This window comes from Sinohyriopsis cumingii, chromosome 1 (genome assembly GCF_028554795.1).
Source record: "Sinohyriopsis cumingii isolate HCF-2022 chromosome 1, ASM2855479v2, whole genome shotgun sequence".
Classification (NCBI taxonomy): Eukaryota; Metazoa; Mollusca; class Bivalvia; order Unionida; family Unionidae; genus Sinohyriopsis; species Sinohyriopsis cumingii.
Genome location: NC_142961.1, coordinates 157,015,991 through 157,031,019, shown reverse-complemented (window position 1 = coordinate 157,031,019; position 15,029 = coordinate 157,015,991). Strand labels below are relative to the sequence as shown.

Below are 15,029 nucleotides of genomic sequence, written 5' to 3'. Positions count from 1 at the left end.
TTATAATAAATAAAAGATATAGTTTGTTTCTTCAAAAGTAATAATGTAATGAGCTGGTAGTTGGGAATTATATTCTTCAAGAAATATTAGTCGGGTAGCTCATAGCAACATTTTTCTGACGTTCAGTTTGAGAAAAGGTGTACCAGCATGCTGTTTTGCTGAATCGATCAATTTCTCAACTTCTGCTCAACAGTCTATCTACAGGCACGAATACCTCCAGTATTTCATAGAGCTGCCATGGATCAAAACTGAAGAAAGTTGTAAATTGTTTTCTGAATCCTTTTCACATTATAATATCAGAAGCAGACTCATTTGTGTTGACGTGCTCAGAATTTGATTTGGGTGGAATTATTTATTCAAAATACTATCACTTGAAATTCAAAACGTTCTTCAATAATATTTTGGTATGAAACATTAATTTGAAATTATAGTGAATTCGAACAGTGACATGTTTTATTATATTAAATTCATCAAACTACTGTTGGCACATCATCACCCCAAATTATAGCGCAATGAAAAACATGTATATGTATCCACCACTGTGTCAGGGGAGTTTCCTTATAGGTTTACTAGAATAAGGTAACTTGAATCATCCGGATGTGGTTATCTCAGTTACCTTCATGAGCTTTAGCAGGAAACCAAAAACCCAAAACCAATTACAGTATTAATGAGAACAAATGAACCACCTAAAACAACCTTTGTACAGATAGTCTAAAGACGATGAAGAGAATGTCCTGAGATTCTTGTATAATACATGGAATGTATTATATAGGAATCGAAACAGCAAGTGAAGTTCTACTAGGATGACGTTTGAATTCCGTTAGAAAATGAATTTCAATGAATTCTCAAAGCAGATATAACTCGTTTGGAGAGCAATTTTGTACACTTATGGAAGTCTTTATCATGATAAAAAGACTTGAATTTAAAGTGTAATACAATCTCAAAATAAAACTTAAACCATGACTAGCATGTATTGAAAGTTTTTGAAGTCTGCACCAAATATATATATATATATATATATATATATATATATATATATATATATATATATATATATATATATATATATATATATATATATATATATATATTCACTTGTAAATGAGACGTGCGAGACGAGCCAGGACAAGAGCCAGGACATACTTTTTCAGCCTGGTTTGTTTTGACTTTATCAACCTGATTGTCACTTGGTAACTTTACGGTCAATTTCTAAATATGGTTTTATCTTTCCTTGTAGAATGTATTCAAATAAAAATATTTTAAACAATACTGGACTCTTAGTTATACTGATTGGAAAAATAAAACTAAACAATGTAACTCAGATATATTGAAATCTTATTATTCCACAATGTTAAATATGCTTAAGTGCATGAATTATGTATCTTGGCCGATACGCTGTCTGTTTCCATCTTCGGACGTGAACCCTGTAGTTTTAATTATTAGGGACTTAAATTGTAAATAACTTACTATTGTTTTACTGATAGTTGCTGGTTAGTTGCAAAATGTTAGTTCATTGCGATGTTTAATTCCATGTATCAAAGACGGATATAACAATTGTGATTTAACTAAAAACTGAAATGTCAATGATAGCATGGCCATACAGCATGGACATACATCCGTATTTATTTAGCTTAGTTAAATGGACCTTTATGGAGAACCATTAGTTTAGTGTAATGTAAAAGTTTAAGAACTAGTTTTCAATTGCTTTCCATGGGTCGAAGGTTCCACCAGGGTCCTTCGAAATCTCTTCCTCACCAAATATACTGGTCACCATGTATAGGCTATCATACACGGAAAATGGCACTACAAAACAGGTTATGATTTAAGCCTAATTAATCTAAATGAAAGTCTGCATTACAGTTGCTGAATTAAATGTGGAAGTTGGGTGTAAACTTCAAAACATTGTAGGTAATACTTTTAATTATTGTTGAATTTCTACTGAAATATGCTTGAACTTATGTTTACATACGAGGAGTACAATGGATTTATGAGAAAAAATTGCTTCCCTTGTAGTTCCTTTTCTCTGTTACTTGTTCGAAAGATCGTTATCATCAGTGTTAAAAGTGAAAGAATCCTCATTTGGGTGCAATTCCTATTAAGTTTTGATTATCTTTATACATTTTTCGATGGGTTTTGGACAATGTTTTTTAACATTATCAGATTGCCTCAAGTATCGTGTACTCATTCATGTATGATTTCATGATGTTTGTGTTTTGGATTGCAGATTTGAAATAATCTTTAATAATCAAGAGATACTTTTGACTGACAGAGCTCTAATTGATGCAGTAATCTGTTTCATGTAATTTGTCGATTTGTGCTCAACTGAGAAAGTATAATGACGATAACGCCTATATATGACATTATTTTGTTACATTTCCTTATGTTCCTTTCACAACTTTCACCTCAGTGCCTATAGCAATTTATTAATGTGCCAAATTGTCTTGCATTAGTGCAAACATTATTATATCCTATAATATTAAATATCGCGCAGCAAAAATGATTGTACATAATTAAATATTTTCGAAATGGCGTGTACTCGAATCATAAAATCCTGTTTATTGCATAATTTAAAGGTATGGACACATGGCGAGTTAATACAGTGTTCGTATGGAGGTTTAATATGGTGCAGTAACAGAGAAACCTCAAATGTGCTGTAATGCCGAAGGATAGATTCAGAATACTTATATATTTTGTTAATGACGAAAAACACATGTGCAGTTTGCTATGAACCCAGCTAATCAGTCTATGGTGAGGTAAACGATATATCTACCTAAGCATTTTTGATTATAAATATTTCGCGTGAATTGTACTTTATGAAATGTACATTAGTTGTATATAAACTGTATGTTATGACATGAACACTGGTTGTGGCATGAACCGTGAATTATTGGTATATACATTGGTCACATCCTAAATCTGCGCTAAGTGACATGACATGTTTTTTCCATAAACTGTATATTACTTTGAAAATCTTACTTTGATCACGCCACTGCCTGTGTTTCAAGTGTACATTTGTTGTACTATGAACAGCATTTTACTTTGCATCTAAATTAGTTCCACCATGAAATGTGTTTTATGACAAGACAATACGTTTCACCATAAGCTGTTTTATCATGAATCATTACGTTGTATCAGAAACTGTATGCTTGTTTAAATATACATTGATTACTGTGAAACAATTAAATGTATAAGATGTATTAAAAAAAAACTTTCATTGATGAAATGTCGGAATTCTAAACGCAGCTTGAGAGTTATGGCTACATCCTTCGCTTTCAAAATCATCAACGAAATGTTATCTCATCAAAGGTGTGTGTTCCTGTATCTCCACCAAAACGTTTAATACTTTAATTGTTGGACCTATAGTTCAAGGAAACCCGAATTTGTCAAACGTGTAATGGAACACTAATCAATTTTGTTTGATTAATGATGAAGCAAATCAAAGTAAATTTCTTGAGTGACGAAACTGACTTTAAAATAAATTAGTGGTCCAGAATCATCACACATTATCTACTGCTTCCAATTATGATGTTTCATATAAATTTCTATGGACCTAAATTTCCACATAATCCCTTCGGCTTATGTTTTTACTCCACAGTCCCTGAATAATTTGATCTCTGATCAGAGTGTCAAGATATCCAACTGTCTCTGCCTGAAAAATGGACAGTTAATAGTAAAAGAACAACTAAACGATATATATCTGGAATTTCTATTATTAATTTCTCTTGATGTCATCAACGTTTCGTGACTAAATATGGACTACGCAATTGCAGGATATAATATTTTTAATATCAAAATTATTATTTTCCACATGTCTTTACAACTGTACACTAAGTCTAAGAAGCCAACAAAGGTAATTTACATTTGAGCCAATATTTTTATATAGGATTATCGTATATAAATTGATGCAAGCAATAATATATTCAGTCTTCTTTCTTTCCACGAAAAGGGATTTAAATATATAAAGTCTGTCTGCAAGTAAACATAGAATAATGAAATCTCTCTGGTCTAACACTGAATATTGTACTAACAGGTTTGCAATTGACTGTCTTAAACATGATGCCTCCGCACATAATATGGTGAGACTATATTGATATTAATGAATACATTTTGTTTCTAAATTTTCAACAGAAATCAAATTCAACTGTTGTTGAATACAGCCAAGATCTTACATCACACCTTAAGTAAACTGAAGTAAGTCCGTATACTAGCTCTAACATGTCTTATATTTGTGATGAATTAGACAATGATGTCTGCTTGACAAAATGGAATCCATCGAAAATGAATGTGTTTCCTAAAACACAAAATATTTGCAGTTTCGTCGATCGGCGTGGCGGCTATATTTGAATCAGCGAATGACCCAGTCTCGGAGATTGGTTCTTAGAACGTCTCGAAGAGAAAATATGATGTTACTTTTTCTGCGCCTGACCATTAGTCGCTTTACAAAACTCTAACGAACGAACAATCATGAGGGATGAATTTTTGCCCCCCCCCCCCCCGGAAAAAAAACGCCAAAAAGGGTATTTGTATGTAATTTGGCAACCTTCCTTTGGCCAGTCTAAAGTATGATCCTCGTGTCGGATACTTCAGAAGTTAATAGGAATCGTAGTTTATCTTTTTCAGTTGCAAGAATTCATTTACAGAGTTTGTCAGTATTCAATTAAAACGAAAAGGGTAATTGCATCCTGGTTTAACCGTTGGTAATTTAATGCTGTAATGATACTAATCAAATTGAAAGTGTTTAAAGTACCCTACTTTGACCAGTGGCCCATATTCACAGGAAATTTACCAAATTTTTAAAAGAAGTATTGTCTTAAGAAGAGAAATCTCCACGACATGTAGTGTCTTAGTTTTTGACTGAATTTCAACGATACAGTTACCCCGTTTGGCCAATGCTTAACCATTCCATGAAGAATTGGAATGACGTCAACACATACCACTACTTTGCACGTATTCAAGTGAAACGTAATGAAGCATTTGATAATTTGCTGAGACATACTTCTGAGAGAAAATAAATGTCATTTTGTGAAGTAAAAAATTAAAAAGGACATCTAGTTGTGCAACTGTCTGAAAATACCGGATAGTGGAATATTCTTAGATTTGACCTTGGACATAGATATATTATTATCTGTGGTTGTAATTAAATTATGTGAGATTTTACAAACAGAGGTGGAATTTATTTTTCCTTGAGATGAGATTTTTTCGGATTTGTGTTTTCCTGAAATTTCATAATGACAATATACCGCAAAATAGAAGTTTATGTATGCTATGATTTTTTTCTGTAAAGTAGGAATAGTCTCTCACTCCCCCTCTTGCTCCTTCTGACACACTTCCTTGTTAGATTGAGTCACTTGGATACATTTTGCGTTCGACATTTCTCAAACTTGAAAAGATGCACTATGTATCTTATGTGAGAGCCAGAAGGTCCATATCTTGACTGGGTAGAATGACCAAAATAACCGATATTCTAAAACACACCACTGTTTTGAAGATATTAAATGTCTGTGTTGAGCCTCATAACTTAAGAAGTTCTTATTTGATGCGTCTTACCTATATCCCTTTCTATCTAATAGCACATCTCTTTCTCTCTGTCTCTATCTCTCACCTCAACGTTTCATATAAACATATTTTTGTACATCTTCATTTAGATATTATCAAGAGTGCACGGCATGGACATTGTGCTTAAAACAGGTTGCATGGACATAATACACGAAAATAGAGACTTTTCTGTATAATGAGGATTATATGGTGGTGATGGGAATAGGGATGTTAGTTATATTTAGAAGAGATTTATCTAATCTGTAGGCTATTCGGTAAGGTGTACTATACAGAGTGGTAATGTAGATACTGAAAGTATTTTTGTTATCCAAATTAGGAAAGCTGAGTATGTATATTATAGAGGGAGTTAACTGGGGGGGGGGGGGGTCTTACAGAATAGGCAAGATGCTTGAGTACTCACTTTGATGGCGGAAGAATAAAGTGGCATTGTAGTTTTGGACTTTAGTTTTATTTTTAAGATATATTTAATTGTTTGGTGGATAGTAGATCGCTGTTGAGTCGATCGTAGATAATTGGTTGGTTGATAGTTTACTAATGGAAACTGCACAGATAACAACTTGTTGGACATTAGATAACCTGATCGTGGATATCATATAACTGGGTTTTGGATACTAAATAACCGAATTGTGAATAGTATGTCAGTAGGTGATAGAATGGAGATACTGGGCGTTGATAGTAGCTAATGGACTAGTAGACATTATATAATTAGGTGCTGAATATTAGACAGGTTATCGAAATTAGATAATTTGGTAATGATGTATCATAGATGTATAGATGGAGGTTTTGTTTTTGCGCTGACATTGGATAATTGGATGTTGGAAACTAGATACCTTAGTTCTGGTAAGTAGATAACTGATTCTTGTAGAAGATAACGCATTGTGAGTAGCAGATCGCTGGCTGCCGATGGTAGGTCACTGTCTGGTGGACAGCACATGACTGGTAGTTATTATATAACAGTGTCGTGGACATTAGACAGCTATCCGATGAATATAAGACAACTGTGTATTGATACGAAAATATTATGAAGATGGTAGTTTTGTTTTCAAAAGGACGGTGTCGGGAGGGACAGGGATAATATAGAATGGGGTAGAAATGATTAATTTAAAAGGGAGTGGGCATTGCTATTATATAACTTGGCTCTGGATAGTAGATACCTGGGCTTGAACTCTCTCTCTCTCTCTCTCTCTCTCTCTCTGTTTCACTCACACACACATGCAAATACTCACGCACACCTCTCCCACACATTGAAAGACAGATATACCACTCATGTTAATATCCCGTTTGTCCCCGTAACTATATGACCCTATTTATTACAGTACGTCCCAACGGTATTTCATTTACAAGGTGAGCCAAACTCACATTTTCTGCCAGACACTTCTTACATGTTACACTGTTACAATCAGACTCACCACACGAAATAAACCCATGATGTAATATAATATTTTCCTTCGAGTGTACACCGTCACGTCATGCTACACTGATACAAAACATCCCATTTGAAAAAGCTCTTATGTTATTTTCCAGTAGAGACCTTGAATCGGTTAACATTCGATCCCCATAGATATGAATTAGTACTGTTGTAGTTCTTCCTTAATAAGTGATTTAGAAAGAAGTTGTTTTAATTTTCATATTAAATAAAAACAATACAAGCACTGTTCACACAAAATTATTACAAAATCTAGATATGTAAGTAATTTAAATCTCGTGTCGGTAATTTGCGACGAGAAATTCACCGAACGAAATCTCTTTTTTTTTAAATTGCAATGTTCAATCGAAATCGTATTCCACACAAACTATTATGTAAATGCTACAATTGACACCAGCTTGTAACTGTATGGATTATGTAGACCTGGTATTGGAGTGCTAGGTATATCGTCTAAAATAAACTGCATTTTTAAGAAACAACAAAACAACAGAACAAAGAAAAACCCATAAAAACTCGAAAGAACATACATACGATCAGCCCTATTGAAAATGATAATTTTTTTCAAAATGCGCTCCATTCCTATATCAACACTCCACCATGCTGGTCGAGGTCCATTTCCATCAGTGTGACTGCACGACTTTCTGTACCAATCCGTCGATGTATTCCCATCAACAGCAAGGTTTGATGAATACATAAAGTTTCCTTCACCCCAGGTAGATGACTGTAACGTTTTCTTTCGTAACGCAAGGTTTGCTCCTATAATAAAAAAATAAATAAATAATTATATATATATATATATATATATATATATATATATATATATATATATATATATATGGGAATGTCTGAAGTCAGACTTTATCAACGTCACGACTATTTATAAAAAGATATTACAGTAAATAGTGATATCTCTGGATAGAACATTAATTAAACTTCGACAGCTAATTCCAATATGTGTCCTAATTAAAGCTTGTAAATATCCTATCTTGTTTCATATGTGCACTTATATAAATATAATTGTTATTTTTATTTAGAATATGTTGTGTAATTCCCTTTTGTCAGGTTGATCGTTGTGCCTATCTAATTTGTATAATGCTTTTTTAACATAGTTACTAAAATTGGAGTTCAAGGCCTGGCCTTGATTACGAGCTTAGGACCATCTGGAAAATAACGTGTCGGCAATTCGATGGGAGTTTCCCTTGGAATCAGGCATTACATGGCATTCTGTTGTGTCTTTGGTCCGGTGATAGTCTATTTATAAGCTGAGCCTTTTTAAACACAGTCTTTGTTATTACCAGAAGATCAGTCTATGGAATCATATTTAGTTAATATGTGATGATATAATTTGAGAAGAATCATTTATCGAAATTATTAATTGGAATAACTAAGTGTGCATATACATTTTAGAGTAAAACTCTACTGTTATTATTTTAAAGACAATCAAAAACATTCTAGATTACAATATTGTGCCACATAAATACATTCAGGACCAACAGAAGTCACATACATAGTACATTTGATACATTTGGACTTGTGAACGGACATTTAAGATTATCTGGAATTTAATTGACAATAGTTTATTTTGATTTTCAAGTTTACCGAAAGTTTTGCTTTCATTGCTTTCTTATACTTCATTTAAGACCTAGATTCGTAATTCTATATACTTATTAAAATGCAGCAGGTACATGCAAAAATAATCGAGATTTTTTCTAGTTACATTTAGCAAAGACTACTTAAAATATATTTTCTTGTCAAACAACGATTACGAAATTAATATAGGCTATAAAAGCAAAACCTTTGTGAACTTTGTTATCTTGTAACTAAACATGTGACTCTCGGTCGGCATAGTATGACACTGCTACTATATAACACAACCTTTAAAATTAATCGGAAAAAGTTTTATGCGTCAATAAGTTTTCCCAATGAGTTATAGGATCCTTGTTGCTTAAGAAAAAACAAACTACTAAAGAAACAAATAAGCTTCAGTTTTACTTTTAATATCTAGCATATAAGTACGAAGGACAGTACGATTGAAAGATAAATGGACTTGTGTACGTCTATCTGACATTATTTTAAATACAAACTTTTAACTATAAATTACAGAATTAATTTTAATTTATTACACACAAATGTTTCAAATATGACATTCATTCACCTTGTAATTATAACTAACACGGAATGTTTAAACTTTCTATTTTTCACTTTAAGACAGGATGGGGTACGGTAATTGTCCTATGACGAATTTAAATATTAATAGTAACGGTATGGGAATAAGGGAAAAATAAGGGTATTGTTTTGTACAAAGACTAATGGAAACTAGCAAGTTAAACCACGATGAAATTCAGTATAGAGAAACAGTTTCATGTGACCTATTTATACGAATTATACTATGTATTGTATATTAAACAGGATCAATCAATAGATTAGAGCTATCTCAATTAGCGGCAGTGAGGGTCCGATTACTACATTCTAGTGGGTCAGTCGCTTACACATTGTTGTGCTGCAGCTTAAAGGTTCTTGTGTCAATATGGACAATTATATCGAATTGAATGGTGTACTGTTTGTAAAGTGCTGAGCTATTATATACCATTCAGACGACCACTGTCTGAGCAGTCCTGGTTAAGAACATGGTGAATCAAACACAGCAGAAATATGATCCGTCCCCGCATTATTCTGCAACGATACAAACAAGGTTGTGGCTTGGTACAACGACTAATTTCAAGATCCAAATCAAATTCGACGTAAATAATGTTTCTTTTCGTGTGTATTTGTGTCCTGTCCTTCTTTCTATCTGTCCGTATATATATATATATATATATATATATATATATATATATATATATATATATATATATATATATATATATATCAAATGATAGTATTTTAACTAAACAGGTCATTCTAAGTATTCCTGATTAGGTAGGGGCACTGGTGCACGAGAGAGGGATAATAGTCGCCCTTACTCTCGACATGGGTTCCATCCCCGATTAGAAATATATGAGAAATGTTGACGTGTGCGCATAAATGTATCAAATTCTTCAGAATAAAAGTATGTTAAGCTGGCGCAAATTATATCTAGGCCAATAGGAAAAAAAATTAATTTCGACAACCCGTCTGCCCTCGTTGTTTGAATGCCGACCATGTTATTTATTTCAGCTCCAGTCGAGACTAATACTGTCTCTCAATTTTGAAATACTCATAGACAAAAGTAGTTCAAAGGTAACCTCTTGAGTGTATGAGAGCATCATATCTTCATTAACGTCGCAGTGAGCTCCTACCTCAGTAAGTGTGTTTATAAGTACCAGGTAACAAACGTTGCTATTTGAAAGTTGACTTCAAGCTCAACCATGTACTGATTGCAGTCATAATTGTGTGTAAGAAGACATTACAAAAAGCCACAATGCAAATATAAATATTTCAAACTCATTGTAGATTTAATCAATAATCACTCTTCTGCTTAAAGCTGTTTTTATAACAAGAATATGCCTTTTATTAAAAGCTATAACGCACAGGTTTCCATATAAATCTGAAAGTAACTACCGATATTACTTTAGGTAATCTCGGGTCACCTGCTGGGATAAATAATGAACTAATGTTTGTATAAGGCAAAGCAATCTAACATATAACAAATACCACCACTTCTCTGTATCTCTGTGGGACATCTGAAATTTATAAATGAGAGTGTAAAATATTAGGTTATTAACACATGATAATGCACATGATGACTTTGGTTTTAAACAAAACCTTACCTTCAGGACGGTCAGTCACGTGGTAAGACGTTTGTGGTCGATTCTACCATGATGTTCTGTTATATATATATATATATATATATATATATATATATATATATATATATATATATGATGTGCAGCATATACGTAAGCATCAATAAAGCAATAAAGCAGAGTTGTCTATATCCTAGTGTTATCAGGAGCAACGCATTTGATTTATTTTAGTATTGGAGCAAATTAACATAAGTAGAGGATTTAGTAGCGATCGGAGAAATACACGGTGCCCAGAACACACGACGGTGGTCAACCTGAGTAAATCCGATTGTAGAATTTTAACCGTCATCATTTCTGCCATGTTCACCAATGATTATAACAGTTGTGAAATGAAAATGTATGATAAAGAGACACAAAACATGTATCTTAGTAACGAAAACGAGGAACATTCTTTTCTCTCAACGCCAATAAACATACAACAAAATCTGGTAATACATTCTGAGTAAAATTTGTTTTATCCCGTAGCTATTCAGCAAAGAACATTCCCAAAAAATAATGGACATTTTTTCGATCTTCATTCTCTGGATATCGTAGCAGGATAAATCCTTCAAAACATAAGCGCTATTTATTTTTTGATTCCGATATATTATTAGTGTTCATGTGTCAATAAGGCTAAAATATCCATATAATAAATATTTGTCAAATTTCAAGGATTTTATTGTTCGCTTTTATTGGACAAAACAAGCAACGAAAATGTTAGGTAACCCCTGCTTGATAAGTAAACATTAAACTTAGATCCAAACCTTGCTGATAAATTATTTTTAAAATGGTATTAATTTGGTATTTCCTTTGGCCTTTACCATGATGATCACACATTTTGCGCGGCTCATATATACTTTCCAAAAACGTTTTTTGCGTTTTTTTAATATAAACTGGTTTTTTAGCGAAATTTGCGTTAACAACTAATACATTTATTATTGCTATTTTCGACACAGTGACTGTCGAATAGGCAGGTTATACTTCTTTTTCATGTGCTAAAATAAACGGTATATATTATAAAAATATCGTACGGGAGACGTAGATCATAGTTTCATATCCCGTATACGTTTGAATTGTTTCATTCTGATTTTTATTGCAACCACAAACAATACACATTATATCGGAGTCGATGTTATAAGTGTGTACGTTATAATTGAGGTTGGCTCGACCATGGGTTGTGTCCCGTGCAGCTCATATAACTGTTAGATACTTTTTAGGAAGGTTTATAGGGCACTGATTGCAGCGGCCCTTGAAAGGACAGCAATTGGAAAATTGTGACTGGCGTATTAATTATTCAGGGAAATGCTGCAACACTAAGTTACGTTGAGGTAAAAGTAAATAGATTATACAGGCTTTGATATTAGCTACTGTTAGATACTACTCTAAACTAATATAGTTAACGTGGCTTTTGTAGCCTATATTGAATACCCATTCAACTGAAAACGCAAACTTTGAATATTACACACATTGGTTAACTTTGTGCATATTGCCGATTTAATATCGATTAAAACATAAAAATTTAGAACAGGTTCTTTATTTAAGTAAATCCTGTACAGCACAAGAATATGTCAATCAGATATGCGTTAGATATGCGTTAGATATAAGCAACCTGTCATTAAAAAGTATCGGTTATGTAACAATATGGTAGTCAAAATCGGTCCCGAAGAAACAAATTGGGATAAAGAATTGTAAAATAGAAATTAGATATTACAACAGAATTTCGATATAAATACCTACATGTCTGAGACTCGGTGTCAAAACCATTGATCAAAATGAATATGTTTATTTATTTGACGACATATCATGCTTACATTTTGAGACGATGCCATCGAACGAATTAGTATCATATAAGGCAGTCATACTTCAAGCACTGAAATATTTAGGAGTGCCAAAGAAATTTGCATACAAAGTAGTCCTGAAAAGGATTGTATTATTCTGATAGGACACAAAAATTGGTAGATGCAAAATGTCAAAATTAATAATCATCTACATATTAAATAAACAGAATTAAGTTCGACAAGAAACCGTAATCCGTCTGCAATATTTGTGTGTGAAGACGCAAATACAACATCACCATATTGTGTTAAGAATGTCAAATTTAAAATGGTACCTATAAATAGCTTGCAGAGAATTAAAAACACTGAACAAAATTGGTTCTGTTAGAAACAGTCATTGAATATCAATCAGGAAACACTTTATACATATACACGCAACATACTATAAATAATTATTAACAAAAGAATTGTCAACCTTGTTATTATTATTATTATTATTATTATTATTAGTTTTATTGTTCAAAATATGCACAAATATGTATAATAAGTTTAAATAAAGACAATAATAATAATAGCACATAAAGGATAAAATTTGCAAAACGAATAGAATAATAACACTAAGTATTGTTGTCTGAGCCAGCTAAAAACTCTTTATTGAATTATAAAGAAGTTAATTTTACTTTAATATTAATCGTTGTCAAACGTTGTGAACGTCAATCTTAGCTTTAATCAACACTATGTCCTAAAGAAGAAAATATGAAACACATCTCAGAAGGAGGTTTGTGGATGGAGTTGAACACTTTCATCGTTTAAGTGAAGGTCCTAAGACAAAAAGGAATCAAGGTAATAACGTAGCCAGCAATGCCCTTAATGCGCAGATAGGGAACTATCAATCAAGATATCTTTTTTAAAAAGAAACCCTAAAAGAACAACATAAATGTTCAAAAAGTGAATCTATTTTAATCGTAGGTTTCACTTCAGACATACTTGAATCACTTGAAACTTGACAAATTATCTTGCAAGTTGTCTTAAAATTTACTTAAAACATTTTCAATTATAAGGCTTGATATATATATATTTTGTATACTAGTATATGTGAAAGCTAAACCTAGATTAGACCTAATAGCTTGTAGTAACATAAATCGTTAATTGTAGGTCTTGTAATCCCTATGCATGAAAATATTTTTAAAAAATTGGATACAGAAATAAATAGCAAAGAACACCAGTCGGTTTGAAACATAGTGAATATTGGTGAGTAATATGTAAACCTGAATGTTCTTGAACTAATTAGTAGGGTCAATACACTCAAAATGTTAAATATAAAGTGCAAATTTTAGAAACTGGAAAAAAATATTATTAAAAAGTAGATGAAATATTTTAATGATTTTCGTGATGTATCTTAGATAAAAAAATGAAATAATATTAGGTAGCTAATAATTAGTTGACTCAAATGATGGTGATGATTAATTACAAAAACAAGTATTGAGATAGGAAGAAAGGGCGTACGTGAGTTCTTTACTAGCAGTCTGTACTAGCAGTTGGTATTTGTGTCTTTTTAAGTATGCACGTACAAGGGTGCAAATGACTCCACAGTTGTCGTTGTTTTTATTTCGTGCAAAAGTACCTGAAAATAAAGTTGAATACTTTAATGGGAGTGTATTTTTAAGAATATAGGTAGTAATTATAGGTTAATGCATTTGTATGGGAAAATATGAACGACCTTTTCGGATGGAAATACTGCACGACCTTCTTAATGCAGTTTCTCCTTCCGACAAAACGAGTTTCCCATTTTCCCAAACAAATGTAGTAACCTTTTTAGTATATGCTCATTTTCTTATTCTACCTAAGGCTTCATTATATAAACAAAGATATACAACAATAAAGACAAAGTAACTGAATGTATGCCGTATTCCAAACTAAATACACAAGCGCAGATTCATCATTTGACAACAACAACATTATTAATGGGCACATAACTCCGCCCAGATAAATTTTAACTTAGTCGCGCTAAACATAACTTTCGAAAAAAAACTGGATTTATCGGTCTTCTTAAAATTGAACTTCGGAATCATATTGTGAATGAATGCGCATTGCAATAACTTTTCCATTTGATCTGGAATGAATAGAGTTTGGTATTTGTGTCGATTCTACGACATTTTGTGATTATGGACTGGATTTATTTGTGCAAAGTCTACATCAAGTACATGTGATTTCAGCAGCTTGTTCACATCTGCAGATATGTTTCTGTTTTGTCACTAAATGTTTTAAATGATAATGTGGGGAAAATATGAAGTCTTTCAATTGCAATTATCAAAATGAGTCTATGGAATATAATGTTTGTTTCATTTTTAGTACAGTAAGGAGGATGTAAATTGTACTTGGAATATGGTTAAAATTACAGTACAATTTCGAAATGTGTAATCAAGCTTGAGAACCCATGACAGGGCTCATGTAATTATGATTTGCAGAACCAAGAAAGTACATTTTAGGAAATTCAGGATGTAAAAC

The 15,029-nt window shown here is 32.4% G+C and overlaps 1 protein-coding gene across 5 annotated transcripts in view; it reads right to left on the bottom strand.

The window, feature by feature from the left end:
- LOC149808212 (receptor-type tyrosine-protein phosphatase epsilon-like) overlaps window positions 1-15,029 on the bottom strand; it is a 186,642-nt gene that overhangs the window by 155,641 nt on the left and 15,972 nt on the right. For 3 of the 5 annotated variants that reach the window (XM_089974912.1, XM_089974944.1, XM_089974922.1), the window contains exons 2-4: window positions 14,028-14,145; window positions 9,570-9,655; window positions 7,514-7,738 (exon numbers count right to left, since the gene is read on the bottom strand). In XM_089974912.1, the coding sequence (XP_089831038.1) occupies window positions 7,514-7,738; window positions 9,570-9,651 (307 nt within the window). In that variant the 5' untranslated portion in view covers window positions 9,652-9,655; window positions 14,028-14,145. Of the gene's footprint in view, window positions 1-7,513; window positions 7,739-9,569; window positions 9,656-10,731; window positions 10,754-14,027; window positions 14,146-15,029 lie in introns of those variants that run through there. The other 2 variants (XM_089974930.1, XM_089974938.1) reach the window with 2 other exon arrangements.